The 21,618-nt window shown below is 36.5% G+C and overlaps 1 protein-coding gene across 1 annotated transcript in view; it reads right to left on the bottom strand.

Moving 5' to 3' along the window:
* Positions 1–21,618, bottom strand: part of NFATC3 (nuclear factor of activated T-cells, cytoplasmic, calcineurin-dependent 3) — a 72,037-nt gene that overhangs the window by 23,926 nt on the left and 26,493 nt on the right. Inside the window, exons 4-9 of the mRNA XM_009320852.1 lie at positions 8,733–8,932; positions 7,346–7,518; positions 6,448–6,588; positions 3,960–4,015; positions 3,192–3,318; positions 207–1,259 (exon numbers count right to left, since the gene is read on the bottom strand). Of these exons, the coding sequence (XP_009319127.1) occupies positions 207–1,259; positions 3,192–3,318; positions 3,960–4,015; positions 6,448–6,588; positions 7,346–7,518; positions 8,733–8,932 (1,750 nt within the window). The remainder of the gene's footprint in view (positions 1–206; positions 1,260–3,191; positions 3,319–3,959; positions 4,016–6,447; positions 6,589–7,345; positions 7,519–8,732; positions 8,933–21,618) is intronic.

Genomic DNA, 21,618 nt, shown 5'->3' with positions numbered 1-21,618 from the left:
AACTGTATAACTCCAAATTTACAGCTGATATAATTAGTTTTCAATAAGTCGTTGCTTTGGACACAAAAATACGACTCCGTTTTGATGATACAAATTTACTTCTCTGAAGAGGAGTGTGTTCTAAACAAAACAAAACAACCCTCCCACACCCACTTTGTAGTTTACTGTAGACTATATCCCAGTATTAAAATATTACATCCACTTACCATCATCTAGTGTGATGTCTTGTAGTCCTATTGTTTGAAAATTCAGTTCTCGATCTTCAGGTTCTGGTTTAATGTTAATAGCTGCCCCATCTGGTGAAAATGGAGATGAATCGCATACGGTATGGTGTACTAGGGATGACGCTGCATTAAGACCTCCCAATGCTGGACTATGGGCTTGAGGGGAGTGCTGTCCCGAGTGACTTACAGTGGTTGGCGGGGGAGACGAGGCAGGTCCTGAGCTAGGAGATTGATAAGGCATAGGTTGGAGCTGGGGTGAAGAAGGTCCAGACAGCGGTGAATGGACCAAAGGGTGGGAAGCTGTTGGGGATGGTGATGAAGCGGATGCTGGATTTGTAGAATGGTATGGGACTTGCTGCAGCTGGGGAGAAGACTGCCCAAGGGATCGACTCATCGCAGAAGGGATGGAGCCCTGCCCAGCACTTGGGCAGTGGTACCCCATCGATGGTAGGTGAGAAGATGACTGTCCGGAATGAGCTGGGTGTGCTAGCGGGTGCCCTGCTGTACTTGATGTTGACACAGAACCTGGACTCGAAGAATGAAACTGCATTGGTGGTAGAGCTTGGCAGCTAAGATTTATCAAATGAGGTACAGCTGTGTCTTGCTGAAATGAAATAGTATCAAATCCTTGGCTGGAGGCAGAGTTCATCGGAAGACCAGGCTGTCCATTGTATACATCGTTAGACTGCATAGGCTGGTAAGAAGGCCTCACAGGAGGTGCTGATGTTACCTGAAAAGACTGAACCACAGCAGGAGGCAAAACATGACACTCTTCACTTGGACTAAGGTTTCTACCTTGCATATGTGGCAGGTGGGATACTGCTGAGGTCACCATCGCTGTGTATGGTGGTTGAACTGGACACACAAGGCTCCTGGGTGATGTAGACAGTAAATTGTCATGTGGATGCCCTTGCTCTGGTGAAGGCAATTGAGTTCGGATAGAATGCAGGCCCTGGACATTGCTTGTGTGAGGCAGGGCCAAAGATGGAACAGCAGACAAATCCACCTCATCTCTGTGCTCTTGCTTCATTATAACTAGAAAAAGTAAAACACGGTATTACAATTCCAACCCATTTGTATCCTGTGATAAATACACGCTAATGGCTTTTTACCAGCCACAACAGTATTGTTAATGTCCTTGCTCTAATTTCCCTTCCTTGGCTCTGCTTTCTTTTTTTTTTTTTTTTACTTTTTGCCTGCTATATTAACCCTTAAAAGCCAGGGTTAATATAGCATTTTATATATTAATATATATTAATATATATAGCATCTATAGCATCTCCTAGCATTTATTCAAAGGCAGTTATCTTCCCTTCTAAAATACCCTCCTATGCAATGTATATTTTTAAAGACAGTTGCAGCCCAGCCAGAGAAAGTCCAGTACATCTAAAAAGATATGGTGCGGGGGGGCGGGGTGGGGAGCTCCACTGAAAATAGGCAAACAAGAGTTCAGTATCAGGCACTAGGAAAAGGGGAATGAAATTTTTAGCTAGCTTCAGACTTTCCTTAGCCTCTCATCAAGATGACAGCTGAACTTTGGCACCGCAGTTAAACTAGTTTGAGTAGTGCATGTTGTTTTAATTACAGCAGCTTTTTCAGCATATCCCCCAATTTCAATGATGGCGACAATTGTTCTTATAATACAGAGAGTTACAAATTGACACACTTTCAGTTACAGGATTTTTTTTTTTTTTTAAGCTACTTAAAAGATACTGATTTTAAGTACAAATAGTAGAAAAACGCTAACGCTTTTAACTGCTCAATTACTACTTTATATAATACACTGTTAAAGAAACATTTATAGAAAAAAATGCATTTTAAAATGTTTGTGCAATAACAAACAGCTGCAGTTATAATCTTGCTTCTTATTTAAGCAGTAAGTGTCATTACTTCATTGCACCATTTAAATAATTTAAATATGGATTTATCAAACAAAAATATAGTTTAAGATGTGTCTTGTAACTACCTCAGGAGCTGATATTCTTAAGAATAGTTGAAAAATACCGCATAAATCTGATAACACAATTAATGTATACTTAGTGTACCAAATACCTAGGTAACATTGCTTAAATTGCGCATGAAGGTAGGAAGTAGGTAATTTTAGAGCACAACTGAGCAAAACTTATTTTAAATAGTGTGAACTAACGGTAGTTGCCATAGTCAGCGTACACATTAGCTTTAAGTAGTTTATATTGATATCCATATCTGACTTTAAAGACTCCTTCAAATACCTGACTGCAAGGCCTCCCAACGGTACTAAAGAGTCTAGCGCCATCGCTGGTACCTTGCGAATTCTGACTACTCTAAATGGGCATGAATTTCTTAAAGAAAAGAAAGTAAGGGGCAGGCAAAGGAGTAGGCATCGCATATCTAGTAGTAACCACTTCTTCATACCAAATGGAAGGGATTAACATGTTTTAACTACATGTAAAGTTTTCACTTCTGGCTAAGTTACAAACTATTTTCTCTCAACATGCTGCAGTGTGTCCAGAGGGGGGAAAATAACTATATCCAAAACTTGTTTTTTGGGGGTTTTATTTTTCTTTTTTTTTTTTTGACATTTGGGGGGGGGGGGGTTTTTTTTTTTTTTTTTTTTTGGGTGGGTGGGGGGGGGGGTGTGTGTGCGCACATAAAACCTGTTTGTCTACGATCTCACTATCCTCCATGTCATCACGAGGGTTATTTAGAAGAGCAGCTTCTGAGATTCACCATCATTCTCAAAGAAAAGTAGAATGCAAATTATTCTGTAAAAAGTGTAACGAAGAAATACCTGGCTGTAATCATAGCACTGTAGCTTATTACTCTAAATGTCAACTTCTTAATTAGACAAGCTTAAGTAAGTTGTTTCACAAACAATTCAAAGCTAGTCATATCTACCCGTCAAAGGTACAAGACTGTCTGAATTACTTTCAAATGTCTACTTTAAAAAACAAAGTAAAATGCAACTTTTTTTTTTTTATTTAATACCTGGTGTGTAAGTAAAACGTTGAGACTGGCTTTTTTTCCTCTTGCCATTGCAGAGATAAAACTGCACCTGAACTGCAGCTGTAATAGCTTTGTTATGGTATGGAGGAACTTCAAGTATGATGTTTGCCTGTATGAAAGTTGAAACAAAAAAGTTTTACATATCAAATGCAAATGAAACTGCTCTTAATTACAGAAAAACTAAAACAGTTATTGCAAAACTAAAGCAAACTGATATTTTGAAATTGATAAACTTCAAGTTTATGCATATTACATAGTAAAACAGTACTATAAGCAAACTTTTATTTGGAGAGTTTTTTCTTCTTTTAAACACAAGTGTTCTGAAGGTAATACTTTTAATGAAATAGACACATCATCTAAAGGATGCTTTGTTTATCTGCCAAAGCATAAAAAACCTCTAGCAGTCAAAGAATTGCATTTTGGATCATTAAGCTTTTAAGAAAAATTTTAATGCACTCGAAATTATTTGTCATCTTAGCAAAATTCTCTTCAGTTTTCTTTTTTCAATTTTCAATTTATTTTTTCATTGCTTTCACAACAAGCATACTGTTTCCAGTTCCTTCAAAGCATCATCTTAATGGCTACGTTATAGTATTAAGCCAATTTAGAAGTCTCCAGTTGTCTGTCTGAATCAGCCAATGATCTACTTACTTTACTAAACAAAGTCTAGATTTCAGAACAACAATGAAGATGTCTAGTTTCTCATTTTAAAACAGAAAGCTTTCTAAAGTAAGAAAAATTGTTTCTCACCCCTTGACACTTTTCCCTAATTATTTTTCCTTCTACCTCCCACTGAGGTCGTCCATCTGTTGAGAGAAATTTACAAATAATTCAAGCAAAAAGCATTTTCTAAAACACTTAAATACTTAATCTTAAAAATACTTAAATACGTAATATAAAACTGCATTTATTTTCAGTCATAAAGAGGCCATTCAACTGACAGAGATGTATTGTAAACAAAGTGTAAAGTATAGAGATGCTTTAGGAGTGTCAACCCTACAGACATTGTCTGTAAGTTGACTGTTGTGCAGGATTCTGCATTTTAATGGAACCTGCTGATTACACACAGTTAGATTTAACTCCAAAGGAGGCGGTGTGTACTATAAATGTACAGAGGGATTTTCCCCCCATTTTTCTAAAAACATTTTTGAAAGGCAGTTAAATTACTACTAACACTTGTGATTATTCAAACAAACACGCTGATGACTTAACCTGTAAGTCACCATGCGAGAGAGAACACATACCATATCTCCATGCACATACCCACAAGTTATACCTTTAAAACACACACCCTCCTCTGAACCAAAAGACCCCACAGTTCAAATACCAGGCAGGTTGTCTGTGGTGTGAGGGAAGTAAATCACCTTGGTGAATCTCTCTCTGCTCTGACCTAGCATAACCCGTTACCCTTAATCTAACACTCGGTTCTTTCCGTTATTGGGTTTTGTACAGGTTATCAGGAACCTATTGTCTAGCAGCAGTACTTCTTTAAATGGCATTCAAGTTGTGTGTCAAAATATATTATTACATAAACCCCCCACTTACATGGGTTTTTTTTATTAGCAAATGCAAACAACTCATTTACTTAAATATTTAAGGAAATAATACCATGTAGAAGAATTGGACTTGGTTGCAAACTTTTATTTTTAACGATTTACTTTTGCTACTCTTTGCCCAGAAGTTCAAATCAGGTATTCAAGTCACAGCAATGATAAATTAAGTTGTTCAAGTTTTATGCTCTCTATATTAAAGGGACAATCAGGGAAGAAAAGGAACTCTATATATTAAGACAGCTAGTCCTAAATTTTCAACTATTTTTCTTTTAGTCTAAGTAAGAAATATTAAGATCAAGATGTATATATCCAGAAGAGCTACAGAACCAGGAAGGAATGTTGCGTAACTGAACATCTTTGAGTAATACATGTATGTATGTATGTACCCGAGAGAGAGAGAGAGAGAGAGTGTGTGTGTGTGTGTGTGTGTATGCTCACCTGTGGATAATACAAAACAAAACCAAAGAAAACTTGCAAAACATTCATTGTATCTGGTTGTAGTAGACTAAAATTAAAAAGTATTTGATAGGCTTTTTTTGGTGTTAAATTCTCTAGTTTATGGAGTTGCATCATTATTAAAGTGATAGAAGAGAGGAACAACATGGGTTTAGAAAAAAAAGCAGCTTTCAAACCTGTACTTACATTTAAAGAAAGATGTTTTAGAAATATTCATTCAAAATCTGCAAGTTTCTTGCTTACTTTGAGATTCTATTTCCTATGTATTAGACTGAAAAATTTAATCTACTACCCTCCCAAAGAATAATTTGTTTCATTTCATGAGATCAGTAGGAAGCAGTTAAATTTTTCTACAGATTTCACGACATGAAGGAAACACTATGTCTTCAGTATAGCTTAACTGAAACGCATGCCTGCAATCTGATTTTTAACTCTACTTTGCTAACATACAAGTGTAAGCCTGCTGCAGTTCTCACCCATGACTAAGTGTTGCCTAGAACACTGAACTTGGATTCTAGAGAATAAGAATCATGCGATACAACTGACTATAACATTTCTGATTTCTTGGCAATTAAACACTTGACTGGCTTGTCAAGCACACAAGTGTTTAATACACATACAAAAGGTCGCTGTTGTTCATACCACTGCTTATTGCCAGGATTTTACCTACATGCACGCTTGCCTGTTTACAGATGCAAATTAGGCATAGACACAGCACACCAAATCTGAGCCAGATCTTGAGACTTTTTAAGAAATGCATCCCTTAAGAGTAACTTCTACAGAAAATCTTACGCAAATATATGGAAAAAAAAAAATCAGTAGTGTTTTCTAAGGTATATTTGTGTCATTAGCTTAGGATTAAGTCAGTTCCCGTGCAGTGATTAAATCAGATGTAACGTGACATCAATGCCAAATAGTACATTTCCATTAGTTCCCATTTTCTTTTTTTTTAAATAAGAAGGAGAAAATACATGGTATGATCTGTCAACAGCATCTTTCAAATACACACCATTCAGAGTCAGTTAGTCTGTAATTGTCTTCCTGGATCAGAAGTACTATTTCATTAATAATTGCCAACAAGCATATAGATCAGTGCCCAAACTGAAGTTTCAGATTACTATTTGTGACTTTTTTTTTTCTTTTTAAAACAGCCTTACTTCCTAAAAATCAAGCTTAGATAGTGTTTTTGGTTTTGTTTTAAAAAAAGAAAAAAGTAAGATAGTATTTACCTTGTCCTTTTTCAAAAAATATAATTTTGGATTCTGGAAGAAAATTGGATCCTGTCACCACCATTTCATGGCCTCCATTTACCGAGCAACTATTGATACTGTACTTCTCAATCTGAGGAAGCTCTTGAGCAGATCGTTGAGCTTTAAAAAAAAATTTAAGGGAAAAATTATTATTCACTATTTTAATCATAATGACATTTCTTTTCTGATCCTAACTTCAAGAATCAGGGGTGAAACTAAAACAACTATCTATTTGAATATATAAATCATATTTGTGTATGATTTATCTTTGTTTTTAAAATTGTTGAAATTATATAATTATAGAAAAGAAACACCAAGAAGCCACGAATCCCAACAGTCTCTACTGTTACAGCAAATGAAATTTTTAGTTTAGGAATATTGGTTTAAAGATTACTTTAGTATCTTATAGACAAAATAAATTCTAGGAGAAATCCGGATTGTTTTCATTCCTTGGTGCCAGCACTTAACAAATGAACTCTCCAGAAGTTCAGCTGTTCACTAGATAATACTGTATAAAGACAAGATATGGTATAGACTCTCGTAAATAAAATGGTATTAGTTCTTCCTGAAATGAATATTTATTTTCACTGAGATATATCAGCTGCCTCTGCTCATGTACAGGAACTACTGTGTGACTGCAGTATTAGGTTCAAAGCCTAAAACATTGTTTTTCCTCCAAACCTTCAGGCTGCCACTTGGCAAGTACCATCTTTATTTAAAGATATATTAATTTTTGGTAATTTAGCTCTTCACACACAATGCTTTTTACACATACTTGTTACATATAATTCTGACAATAAATATTGTCAGAATGACAATACTACTGACGCATGCAGAAAACATGAGTATAAATTAGGTATAGTTAAAGCAATCTTACAGCATTCAACAGGTATGGAAGCAGTCTGCAGAGATAAGACTTTTCCACTAGGTTGTGGGATGTGAACACGAAACACAAGTCGCACTCTGGTATTCTTTCTTCCAATATCTGTCTCTCCTTTACGGAGCTCTATATCTGAATTGCGAAGTTTCAAAATACCAGCACAATCGATACTGGAGATAGGTGAGGGGACGGATGGATCAGAAGAGAAATGGAAGAAAATGAATCAAACTATTGCGAAAGTAAGCCTTTCTTTTTGTTAAAGAATGAAGAGCGTTCTACTTTTTCCCCCTGTTATGCTATTTTATATGTTATTTAAAATGTCTGAGATTAAAAGATCTGTTAGGGTCAAAAATGGCAGCAAGTACTCTATTGACACATTTTGTCTTGTAAAAGTCTAGCTGCTGCTTTTTCGAACCTTTAAAAGATTACGTGTTACTGCACATTGTTTAACCTTCGAAGTAAGTTATTTAACATAGTAAACATAATTTACAAGGAGCAAGAGACCTGTATTTAGTTCTGCCTTAGGAAGGACCAGAGAATGACAAAAGTATAGCCATCAAATCCCAGCTACCATTCCACATAGTGATCGATTATTCGTATCAGACACACATACTTTAATCAAGTTAACATGTACACATAAACTTGTGAGGAGTGTTATCTTGCACAACATCGTGGGTTCACAGCATTCAATGGAACTAGGATGAAGTCTGCAACTAGGAAAATTTAAGCTGACTTCAGAAGTCTACCTAATAAATAAATGTGCTACCTAAACAAATAATCGTGCTTTACTCTGTTCACTGACCCTCCAGCTAGAAGAGAGCAGTTTAATTGTTGCTATAACTAACCATTAAACTATTACTTAGCACATCCTATCTGGCAAGACCTTTAAAGTCAGAATAACGCAACTGCTACAAATAAAAAAATAATCAAAACAAGGAAAAGGCCTACCAAGATACCAGAAGTTAAATCACCACATTCAATCAAGAAACAAACAACTCAATTGTACGACTGTATTTTCACAGAAAAAAGTCTTATGTCTTTGTAAAATCAAACAAAAACTCTACCTGCCAGTAACCCGCATGCAATTTTACAAATGTGGAGTCATATATATGTGTATATGGATTGTATGGGGAAGTATAATCCCAGAACCACTCATCTATCTCCCCATCAATCTTACGAGTTTCCCTGTCTCTCTACTCCTTTACTTCTAACTACCTAAACATTGGCATGGTTAAAGAGATGTGTCTATCTTAATCATGAGCCATATTTGTGGAGAACATGCTAGCCTACAAGATTTTTCTTTCACCTTTGCACAAATGAGGAAGGGGGGGAAAAAAAAAAAAGACACATAGCAACTAAACAGCTAATTTCTGCTGTGATGTACCTGGCTGACATATTATTTTCCGGAAGAAGTGGTATTTCCAAAACTTTTGTGCTGGCAATTATTATCTCTTGACTAGCTGTTGCAACTGTTTTTCCAGTGATTCGGTGCACCTGGTAGAACGCATGAGGTCTTAAGTAGCGATCATCTGCTGTTCCGATGAACATTTGGAGGTTTACTGGCTTTTCGCTGTAGCCCAGGAGCTGATGAAAAAGTAGATGTAATTAATATTAAAATGTTAGCTGACTTTTACTGTATTTGTATGTGCATAAGATAAATACACAACTAGTATGAAGACTTAAGAGTCAAAGAGTAGTATTTAATTACAAACTTCAGTCTCTTCAGAAATCAGAAAACTGATTACAGATATCTGTCCCCCAATACAAGTATCAGCAACAACATTTACCAGAACAAACGGATACCCAAATATCTATTACCTTTGAATCTCGCAAAGAGAAAAGCATCATTTTATCTATAGAATTTCTACATCAAGCTATGCTATGTTATAGGCACGTTTCTGATATTGGTTTTAATCAAAGCCAAATTATCAATTTTACTAAGATACACCTAGTTTCTAGAAATACTAAAAATATTTTAAAGTTTAGTTTTTCTATTATGGAATGCAATAGTTAGTTTTATGAAACTTCAGAGGTTTTGTGAATGCAAGTGTATTATGTTAGGACAAAGACAATTTAATTCATAGCTAGAAAATCAAGTAGGGTTTATATCTGGCAAAGAAAATGTTTTAAAACTCAAAATTTGATAAATGTCACTGCAGGCATCTTTCCTTTTCTTAAATATAACACTAACCACCAGTGCACTCAGTTGTCATAAAATGACCTGTTGCTTGAGCTAACAGTAGTAATTCTAGGTACAAAACACGTTGAAACATCGGGGGGGGTGGGGGTGTGACGACAAAAAACCAAACCTCTAAAAGAAAAAGCTAGTTTTATGATAGTACCTTGGTAACATATTATCCAGAAGATTTAAGGAAACAAATTTAACCAACAGTAACATGCAAGTTTCCTTTAGCCACTGCAATTTTAAATCCAAATCCTATAAAATATGTCTTATAAATCCATGAAGTTTACTTCACCTTCCTGTAATGGGCAGATTGATGCACACTGCAAGCTACATAATTTCTGCAAAGCAATGCAACAAATTTACATTTCATTGACTTCGACATCAACTTATGTTCAAACTGGAGTGAGGGCCAGAGAGTCATTCTTTAAATGTGGTTTTGTCATGTCAATATTTTTGTCTCTAGGGTTTTTTTTATTTGGTCACACAACAATATTATCCAAGCTCTTTACAGAACTAACACTTATAAACAAACAAAACCATGTCAATTTAACCTGCTTACAAGAGTAATTTAACACCAGTAGTCAGCAGTACAGAAAACCAAAGCACACCCACACCCAGAAATCAGAAGCACCACTGTAGATTCCTTGTATCTTGATGCACTACTATTGGCAGTAAGTTTTATGTACACCAAATGAATGCCTGTTTTCTATATTCAGGTTTCGGCTATGAGAGCACCTACCATTCTGGTCACTTTTATTAGAGCTTTCTCAATCAAGAACAGAAATTTGGTTTCCAACAGAGGTCTGGACCTTTAAAGAGCCATTCTCAAAGCTTTCAGCCTTATACGAATGCTTTTGTCCAAGATGTAATACTCATTAGCTAATCCACCTAGATACAACAGCATGGTCATATTTCCTTTCCATTAATTTTAGTTTGTGTTCTTCCCATTTGCCCGATGAGGTTAAACGTTATCGAGAAGCAGAACAGCCAGAGTCTAGACCACCTAAGACAAATAAAACTGAGCTTACTCAAATAAACCCAACACAACAACTGAGGCTTGTTCTTCACCTCTTTGTATCCAGCACACACATGCAATGTAATCTAAAATAATTCCTGAGACATACTGCAGCTAAAAATCTACAGATGACCTACAGCATATAACTGTTACTGAGCAACAACACACATATCTTGAGCAGCTGACACAAAAGCTCGATAGATCGAATACATTATCTGTTACAATCACAGCATTATGAGATTGCTCTCAGAGAAAATGCCCTTTTTTTTTTTAAGTGAATGGAAAGGAAAGAAAGGAAACTGTTCAGAAGTGCTGCTTCTATTGCTTTTCTGGGCTGGGAGGTCTCTAGACAATTACTGCACTAAGGAGACTCTGCTGCTTTTCATGGTTGTAGACAAAGAATTCCGAATTCTGTTGACCTCAAATCTCCTTGTACCTTTCTTGGGAGGTGTACAATATCTCCCAGCTGCCGTGCCTTTAAGAACCCAGTCCAGTTCAACTTTTACCATAAAATGCAGACTACATTTGTACTGCATTGTACATAGACTGCAAATGAGGTTGCGCTAAAGCAGACTGGTTTCTGTTCTTAATCTCAATGAATTCTCATCTGTCTCCCCACCTGATTCCAGCTACCATCGAGAATTCATGCACGCACAGGCAAGCAGAACAAATGGACTTACTTAAAAACGTTAAATCAAAAAGTCACATCTGCTCATGGGTTTAACAATCCTTACCCCTTCAGACCCTCATTATAATGACGGAAAAATATCTGCCACAAAAAGCTAAGCAATCTTTAAAAGTCATGGCAGCTTTTATCAAATACAATGTCCTGTTCTGTAATTGACATAGTTCCAACTAATTTCTGACATGATCTCATTTATTTGCATTTTTATATGTATGTCTACGATTTGCAGGCTTTTGTTCTGTCAAACATGTAAAATATTTGTGTTCTCCCTAGAGTTGTCAGTACCAACAGAGCTAAATCCAGCAAAAAACCACCCAACAAACCAAACCAAAAAAACCCCTCAGCCATTGAGTGGAGACAGTCTAGATTATCAGACTTGCTGCCCATGTTAAGTGTGACATTCAAGCATTTACAAGTGTTACAGTGGAGACAAAGAACCTCCTGTGACCACCAGCCTACTGACAGGTTTCTCTCCCTTCATCTGTCGGAAGTCACCCATAAACTACAGGAACACAACTGGACCACAACAAACTTTACTCTTAGTTATTGTCGTGTTGACAGTGGAGCATAGGGACTCTTACATCAGTTAAATACATAAATGCCTAATTTCCTTTTTCTACTTGATGCAGGGCTCCAACATCTTTCCAAAAGATGTATTTTTTTAAATACCAAGTGAGTATTTTAAAATATTTTCTATGAGTCTGAACTATTTCAGGAGTTTAAAGAAAATTTAAGGACATATATTAGTTTAGCATTTACAGCAGCCATCTTGTCCCGAGTTCTCAACACTGTGACTCTACCATCCATTTTCCTCAGAGTTAAAATTAAAGCTTAACACAATGGAATACAGCCTAAATGTGACGTTCGTTAAATGCGTTCACTCTAATACTGGGAATTATATAAATTACAAGCCAGACCTATTCAGAAATTTGATTAACTGCCAAATGGGGTCACTGTGACAAAGCTATTTTCCAATTAAAGCTACCTTCCCCTTCCTTAACAATGGACACGTACACAACAGTTCTAGAGATACTAGTGATAAGAAAGAGAGAAAGAGCAGTGGGGGGGAGGGATACTCGTAAAACTAAGCTGGTCTGTCTACAGTCAGTGGAGAAACTGTCCTCTACAGAAGCCTACACAGAGCAGGAGCTTAATTTAATGTAGCAAAATATACCCCATGCCAGCAGTTGCAATGGTATTGCCTATGAGACTCTATGGCCGTATACTACATTTGAATTGCTCAAAGCCGCGTCTAACACTAGTTTTGCTTCCATTATTCTTGAGCAAAGTTCACCCTCTATGTTCGCCCAGATAGGCTATTATGAAAGACATATAGGGCCTGGTTTCTGCAAAGCATGTTGTGGGAGGGGAAGGTGGTGGGAAAGTCTGACAAAAAATGCCCACCCCACCAACAGATTAGTTATATATCAATAGGTTATCAATCAAGTGCATTTTCTGTATGATGCTCTTGTGATACAAGCTTGCGTGCTTGTTGACTGTCTCACATTACTACAGTACCTTTCTACTTTGGTATAGCTAATTCAAAACTATGTTACTACAGCTTCAGAAGAAATAATAAAACCCCCACAACAAGACCCCCCCACAGTAGTACCACCTTTAGTCACTTTCCTTCTGGTTTATATATTAAATTAAATTAAAACAGACAAGAAAGCCAAGGCCCCAAGGAAACTACAAGGGAAAATGTTATCATGCAACAGAACACACTTTTCTAGTAATTTAGAAGAAACCTATGCATGTTATAATACAGAAATGTATAAATAAGACATCTCATAACTAAAAATGATCTGTAATAACATCAGGACAAAACCCTGAAAATGTCATACATACTTAAAAGCTATGCTAGTGTAAACCAGTCTCAAAAACAAACAAGCAAGCCAACAAGGCCCCCCCCGAACTATGTCAATCGGATGCTTACACTATAGCTTTGTCTCAAATGAATTGCTGTAAAGGATCTGCAATGAAGTCCTGTTAAAGGTACCGGAATATATATATATACACACATATATATATATGGTGAGGCAGAGACTTCATAAATGTATACTTCACATTACAGATGATTTACTGCATTTATTCAAGGTTTAAAATAAAAAGAGAATTCAAGTTTTAAAATAAAAAGAGAAGAGCATAAAAGAAAAACAATGTAAAACCATAAATATAACCAATGTGTGAAAGTAAGTGTGGCAATTAAGTAAGCTGGGGGGTGGGGAAGTAAAGAATAACCCTGTCTCTCACATTATAGAGCATAATTCAGGGCCTGATCACAGTAACGGGGGCCACATAAGAAAGAAACGTATCACAGTCTAAAGCAAGCAATGAGCAGGTTGCACAGTGTCCTCGTGTTTCCAACAGCCGTATTTACAGCAAAAAAGATAGTAAGCTTAATAGGCTACGGATGCTAATGAGAAGCCTTATGCGCTAGCTAAAACTTTGAGGCACTGGGAGAGATTGTCAAAAACAATATGTTGATTAAAAAAACCCAAACAACTGACAAAAAACCCCCCAACATTTATTATACAAATTTGTGCTTTAGAATTAACATTTTCCCCTTAAATCTTGTCTAAGTGAGCGGACAACTCTAGGCATGACATGGATTCTGCAAGAGTACAATCAAAAATTTACAGCGTCTGTAATCAAAGAGAAGAGTCTGGGGGGGCGAGTGAGCCAAGGGGTAGGTAGAAAGTGATCCGATAGCTTGTGGAGAGGATGCCTGCACATCCCATGTAATTTCTATTACATAATCATTCAAAGCCTTCAGTGAAACCAACATGCCATGCCTAGCGCCACGTAATTAAAGGCGGCCCGTGTCATACCATTCCTGAGAACAGAGGACAATGCTGGATTACTTCATTAACTCACCTGAAAGTACTCCTAGTTTATTTAACTGCAGGTGCACTCAGCACTTTGCTGAAGAGTATGCAAGTATTCTGAAGTCCATTATATGAATAATCCTGGTGAGAGTAAGCCTTGGATGTCTCTCCCTACACAAAACCTTTACATAGTAAACAAAGCAGAACTTTCTGCCCACCACACTTGGTCCCCACTGGAGACTGAATTATCACAGAATCTGAACTACCTTCCTTCGCCTAGGAATGGTGTCATCTCTCCCCCAAAAGAAAGATGACATTTGGAGCCTGAATTGCCATTATTGATGCAATACCTGTCTTGTGAAGAACGATGGAGACTCACTACCCCAAATCAACTTCAAATCAGGAAAAATGACATATTTTTGAATTTAAAATGCATTTCTTCTAAATACAGTTTTGTTCTCATTCAAAAAGATTTTTATTGTCCTTTGTTTCATTGACAGTGGGGTGACGCTTTCTTACTACCTCATCTGTTTCATGCACAATTCTGTATGTTGAACAGCCCAAACATTTGAGTCAATAAAAAAAATTGCTAATTGTTCTTCAATGAAAATACCTACGTAATTAACTTGAAAGAACAGATACTACATTTTGTTCAAATACCTAATGAAGCCGTGGTATCTGTACCTTTAGTTCACCTTAGTAAAGAATACACAATATATACAAATAAGAACATAGTGTCTCTATACAGACCATAGGTATTTAAATTAACAGCATTTTACAACCTACTGGTAAGTGCTGCAGAATCACCACGATGAAGATGCATTACAATAAATTACTACAATATCAGCCTCCCAAGATTCGGTCATGGGTCACTTACAGAAAGACAGTAACTTAAACTACTGGTTGAGCACTAGGTATATTTTCAAGTATACCTGCCAGCATTCACTCTATTAATGTGCAATCTCCTAGAGCTGCACACCACAAAACAAAAAGTTACTAATTTTACTTTAAAAAAAGATATACCACTTTCCCAGGAGTAGCAAACAGCGTACTGTAGACAACTAGTACGTTACTGCACACTGTCACTACTGACCTCTAGAAACCCTCCTCTGTAATAGAATACTGATACACCACCCACTGCTTTGCCGAGGAAACTCGGCCAAGTTGTTTTTGTGTTTCTATATCGTTTCCATAGCAAAGGTCAGTGCATGCGTAAGTTAAACTAAAGCTGGAAGGCTAAAGACTGAAGGTCACTACAGGATAAGCCACAAGAGCTTCATGCCAAAGTAGTTCCAGCCGTACTACAATACTGCGTACAGTAAACTCATGCATGCATATCAATACTAGTTCACAATTTTTACCAAGTAACTACAAAGACAGTAAATTAAATGAGAGAATTTTAATTTTTGGATCATCAAGAAGTTGTATTTCATATTACAAAAACTTTCATACATTCTTAATGCACATATGGAAAACCCTTAAAAAAAGGTGTAACACTAGAGACTATATAGATTAATTTGATCGCTGAAGACAGCAGTATTTAAACTTGGAATTTTGTGGCAGTGGCGAGAACCTTCTTCTTGCCGAGTAAAGCAAATAGGTCACATTAAATAAGAGGCATCAACCTGGAAAAAATAAGTTAGCATTTTTCCTGATTATATGCAGATTGTATTGGGGCCACATCTGACTCATGTGTCATCAATTCCATGCTCTGATCTAAAGGAAAGCTTGCAACACTCGACAAGCTTGTGAGAAGACTTTTTTCAGTCTCTAATATTTAGAAGTTTTACCTCCCTTCCCTGCCTTTTTTTAAATTAAGAAGGTTCTGTCTTTGTTTTCCATTTATTGTTGCAGGCCAAGTATTACCAATCTCTATTCAAATGTAAATGTTATTTATCCACAAGATGTGATTTCTTAAGACCTGTAACAAGACTTGAGAAAAATATCCAACAGAAAATATACACTTCACACGAAACAGGTACTTATCAGACAATGCTAGTATACTTTGAAATAGTCTGTTTTTCTGAACCAAAACCCCCTTGTTTATTTACAAAAACCCCAATACCTAATAGTGTCACCGAATCCAGAAGTGATGTCAGGGTTTGACATGTCTACTCTTTCAGACTAAAAACTAAAGAAAAAAATGAAACTAAAACTTGAGGGGGGGGAAGGGGGGAGTTAGAAAAATAATTTCATTAGCTAAGTTTCATGCTCAGCAATCAAGCAATACTACGATACTAATGACATCCAGACAGTGCCAAAACCCATTTGATTTTAAAAGCAGTTTTCCTGCAAAACTTTCCAGCATTTATTAGGAAATTGCCATGTTTAACCAAACTTTCACTGGGGTTTAATACTCATGTTTTATCTTTTAGGTGCCTTTTTCTTTGCTTGCTAATTGAAGATGAAGATTCTATCAACACTTTAGTGCTCCTTCGCCTTTGCACAATTAATTCACTGCTTATAGCATTACTGGATTGGTAAAGTAGGCTGATTAGAAAGAAAGCTTTTACATACAAATAGGCCTCCCTAAAAATAGGGCATAGTCTTGAAACACAAGACACATCAGGGGCAAAATTTGGGATAACTTCAGTGAAAAAGAGACTCTATTATAAACAACTCTAGCTTCACCAAAGGCACCAGTATCCATATAAAAATCCTCAGTTCAAAAGTGAAGAACGGGGAAGGAGATACACAGCTGTGTAAAGAACTATAAGCACTTACTAAGCATTTACTTCAGATGGAGATTTCCTAGACTTTTCAACACCTTGATATGAAAAGCATGTTGTAACTAGTTATTTCCTCCTTGATAGACTCAGGGTAGCTGGATGCATTTCAGTGACTTCTGTATTCCTTAGAACACCCCCCAAAGGCGTAAGGGTGTAAGGTAAGGAGGAGAGAATGAAGGATGAGAAATGAAGGAGGAGGACAAATAAGAGAGGAGAATGAAGGCCCCATTACATTGAGGTGAAAGGAAAGACGAAGCTGTTCTCTTGAATTAGGTATTTTTACTTTTACTTTGGAAGACTGTCTGAGTAAAGATATGGTATAATTCACCATGAAACCTAAACAATCCTAAAGGAAAAGAACTTTTACTGATTAAATTTTAGTCCACTTCTAAAGTAAAATAATTTTTTTTTTTAATTTCATTTAAAGAAAGAAAGCAAACCATGCCTTTGAAATGTTTTGCCCTCTGAGATAATGGAGCTGTGACCCACAAGCTTGGACAACAATATCAAAGAGGCACCGGTGCATGGCTTTGAAGAACCGAACTTTTTTCTTCAGACATTTCTCCACAAGAATTTCACTTCCGAGTGCTGTGTGGTTACTTTCCTAAAGAACTGTGAAGACTGCTGGTTTAAAAGCTGAAGGGCTACTCTGCCAAGCTGAGCAGCACACCTATTAACAATGACCTGGGAATAAAAGCAAGGGATGACAAAGACCTAAAGGCATGAAGATGAACATAATTTGAAACAAAAGACACGCAATGACTAACACCAGTGGTACAATTTATCATGAATTTATCAACAGTTGCATTTTGAAAAGCTTGAAACAAACCATATAAATAAAACAAAGAAATTAGAGTTCAGGGAAGTTACTGAAAGTCAGACTGACCACAGTCATCCCTTGTGGCCTTGCAGAGGTGCAGTGAGTGCTGACCTATAATCTTCAATGGACTGTTTAAAAGAAACCGGAGAAATTAATGGAAGAAAACTCTATTCAGATCTATTAGGCAATACCCCAACCACTGGCTCAGAAAGTCTTAACAGCGCATGGGAATTTATTTTTTTTTATTTCATTCTGATTCTGCAAAGTTTATAACGTTACAAAAAGTTAAATTTCTGATTTTAAAATTAAATGTTAAACCAAAACAACGTCCACTTCCCCTTCCTGAAGGGCAGTACTGTTTTCTATCACTTGATTATTTGATGTACCTTTCCATCAACTGAGAAGGAAAAGCATGCACATCAAAAAAGCATCCTCTTTCCTCTTTTACTAAATAAACTTATCGAGTAGACTGACTTGAAGACTTTAAAATGGTACAGAACCTTGCAATTCTGAAAAAAGATAGTGAGACATAAAAGGAACAAACTTTAATAAACTATTAGATAGTGGCACAAGTCCAATCTTAAAAACATTTTAAAGGTCATCACAAAGACAAACGGGTCCTGCAAAGGACTAAAGCAAACAAGTAGTTGCAAATATCAGTGCATTGTTGGTCACGATACCATATGTTCACACAATGTACAGAACATCCTTCAGGGTTTAAAAACTTGGATTTCTATTTCTGAAATCTCGCACTCTTACACACTCACTCACTGCTTGCAGACAGGATTGAAAGTGTTATAAATACTAATTTCAGGCATATTTTGAAGAATGCTTTAGCTTGGAGTCCTGTCCCATTCTATGCTACCCAAAAAAGATCAATTCATAGCTAAAATAGTGTTAGACTGATAGTACAACTTCACACAGTGCAGAATTGCCAGTCACATCTAACTAGCCATCATGATACACTATCCATGTGCAGTTTGCTCTACACTCTTGAAAAAAGTGTGCTATTCCTGAAATACCAACTCCCAATGCCAAATTATGCTATGGACAGTTTTTGGACAAGCTTTTCCAGGACAGAAATAGGTTATTCCCACATAACCTATAGAAAAAAAACATAAATTGGTTTTACTTTGGAAAAAAATTACTACCTTTCCACATTCTAGTAACATACGATACAAAAAGCAGATGACTGCGTCGTCCAGTGTGCCATTTTAAATGTTCTTCACATTAATTACTGCATTTTCTAGACTGAGTATTCAAACGTATAGTAGTTGCATCAATATGGCTTTAACTACCTATTTTGGGGATTCTGGAGCAGAAGATGCCTATATAGTCATCAAACTGTTCTTGAAAGATACGTATTTTCAGAATCTCATCCAAAGGTCAATGTTTTTCCCAATACAGCCCACTACATGGTTCACGCTGGCTGAGACTTACCTTCTGCCTTCTAGATTTATTGTTGTTATCACCAAACAACAGTAGGCAATTAGAACTGGGATACAGCCTGCCTTCTAGTGATGTACGAAACAGGGAAGAATTCAAGACAAAAATAAAAATTGAAAAGTGAAAGACAGGAAGAATGGGAAGGGTCATGAAACACAGAAAAAGCGTGCTGTTTATTGGGCTTAGAGAACAGGGAGAACTCCGATATACCTGTTATTCAAGTAGTTACATGAATTGGCCACACACAACACCTGTGAAAAGGTGACAGACACAGAATTACAAGCCAGGAAACATACACTCATTTAGACAATCCTTTATTCATTTATTTTTATTGGATCATCTCTGACATTGCTCGGTTAGAGCCTCTCTTGTAGGCTACAGTTTCTTCTACCAGAACTCGGACAGAGTTTGACAGGCTTTTTGAGGACACATTACTGCTTCAGAATTTTCAAAGTAGTTCAAAATTAATTTACTTTTTCTTCCATTGCAGCTCTTCAGTCATGACTTTAAGCTCTGTAATCGCTTTAAACAGAGCTGACATTCAGTCCCTCTTTCACAGGTCTCCATTAAATCTCACACAGGAGGTTACTGTTTGCTTGTCAGTGACTAGAAGCGTATAACCATTTAAATAAACTAGTTTTTATTTAAGATTTCTTTAATTTTTGATCTTACACCTTTCTTCAGCTGTAATACTGCCAAGCTGTCCATGTGGATTACACGATGCTTCCCCTCCTCTGTTACCGCATAATCAACTACAGTAAGAATTTCGCTTACGGCAGAGGAATAAATGAATGATTCTATCCTTAAACCCTTCGTACTATGGCAAAAAGACACTTCTGGTACAGACAAATTCTTAATAGCTACCACTGCCCCAAATTTGTCTTGCATGCATGGGACACAAATGGATTCTATACAGTGTTTGTTGCAGATACATCATCCATTTTAGAATAAATTACCTTTATCATAGTTCACATCTAGAACCGATTCCCACTGTGGTAAATGGCCACAGGACAGATACTCGTTCTTGCATACAGAACGGTGCTAACAAGTAGCTGCTAGCTCAACAGTCCCTCAGTACATCACATTGTACGGTTATCAAGAAGAGTATCATGTAGATCACCTTCTTCACTAGTAACAGGACAAAAGATAAAAAGGAAATACTTCTTGTTGAGCACAACACAGCTTATGGAATTTACTACCAAAAGACACCATTAAATTTAAAATACTTAAGAAAACTCAGAAAACTGTAGAAGTTGACATGAATAGCAGGAACACAGTATACAAGCAAGTTTGTTTGTTTTAAAAAGAAAAAATTCATTTTAGAACAGAAAGCTAAAACACGAAAATAAAAAAAAGTCACAGAGATCCTTATCATGTGCCCACCTGCTCTTAAATGCTTATATGTTTTTGATCATAAGCATTATCCAAGTGAAGTCTCATGAAGACCCCTAACCATTTTAGATAACAGTAAAATCTCATTCTAGCAAATTGGAAGTGTAAACATTATTTTTATTATGTACAATTTGATCTATGGGGAGGGTGGGAAATTCAAGCAATGATGATCATTCATTTAGTGTCAGATGAAATGTGGCAGCTATTTGTTTAAAAGGCTTCATAGATGGGTAAAGTAAGTACTCTAACCTACTGAATTAGAATGGTAACAGTGCTCAGAGGCTTTCTACGTCTTCTGACAAGGCAATACAAAATTTCCAAGTAATTCGGATGATGAAAGTTCAACATGCCACCTTTCTTCTTGTTAACCGTTCTGCCAAGTTATTGATTCCTTCCCTATGAAAATTGTCAGCGTTATCTTGCAGATTCTCTACCAAGGTAAAATAAGTTGTTCCAGATGACATGGATTAGCTGGAACATAGTCCCAAGAAAGCAGAGATTAAAATGACAGGTATCTGCTATTTAGAATGTTTTGCATTAAAAAAAAAGCTGAAAACAAGAGAATTTCATTACAGAATTTGCTTCCTTAAAGTCAATGGACTTACAAAGCAAAGCATGATGCTTCACTCATTTCATTTCCTCACATTTGGAAATAAGCTGATTAAACGTACTCACAACAGATGATGCCAAATTTGTCAGAAGCTTAGTCTCCTAGCAACAGGTATGGTACAGTATTAGCAATAGATTAATGACATGCACCAATAGACTAATGGCTTGAAGCTATGTACTATCCTAAAATCTTTATTTTAAATAATACTTCAACTGCACATGCAGAACTACAGAGGTTTCACAGTTCGGAAATTAAATACTCTAGCTTTCTATAAAATAATGTTCAAGAGCAAAACAAATTGTGTAGCAAGCAAAAGCACACAGGCCTTCAGGCACCCAAAGACATGGCAGTTGGGCTTGATGATCGTTGTAGGTCCCTTCCAACTGAAATATTCTATTCTATTCACCCGTATCCTTTCTTGTCTCTGACACTGGTTAACATGCAGTTATTTCACACAAGAAAATGCCGAGTACTTTACTGCAATGATCACACACATGGAAGTGACTGGTGTAAAGCTAAGAGCACCAAAAAGAAAAGTTAAGTCAGAAAAAAACGGTAAT

The sequence above is a fragment of the Pygoscelis adeliae genome, unplaced genomic scaffold (assembly GCF_000699105.1).
Source record: "Pygoscelis adeliae isolate BGI_AS28 unplaced genomic scaffold, ASM69910v1 Scaffold63, whole genome shotgun sequence".
Taxonomy (NCBI): domain Eukaryota; kingdom Metazoa; phylum Chordata; class Aves; order Sphenisciformes; family Spheniscidae; genus Pygoscelis; species Pygoscelis adeliae.
The sequence above is the reverse complement of the archived record's forward strand: the minus strand, read 5'-3'. Positions and strand labels throughout refer to the sequence as shown.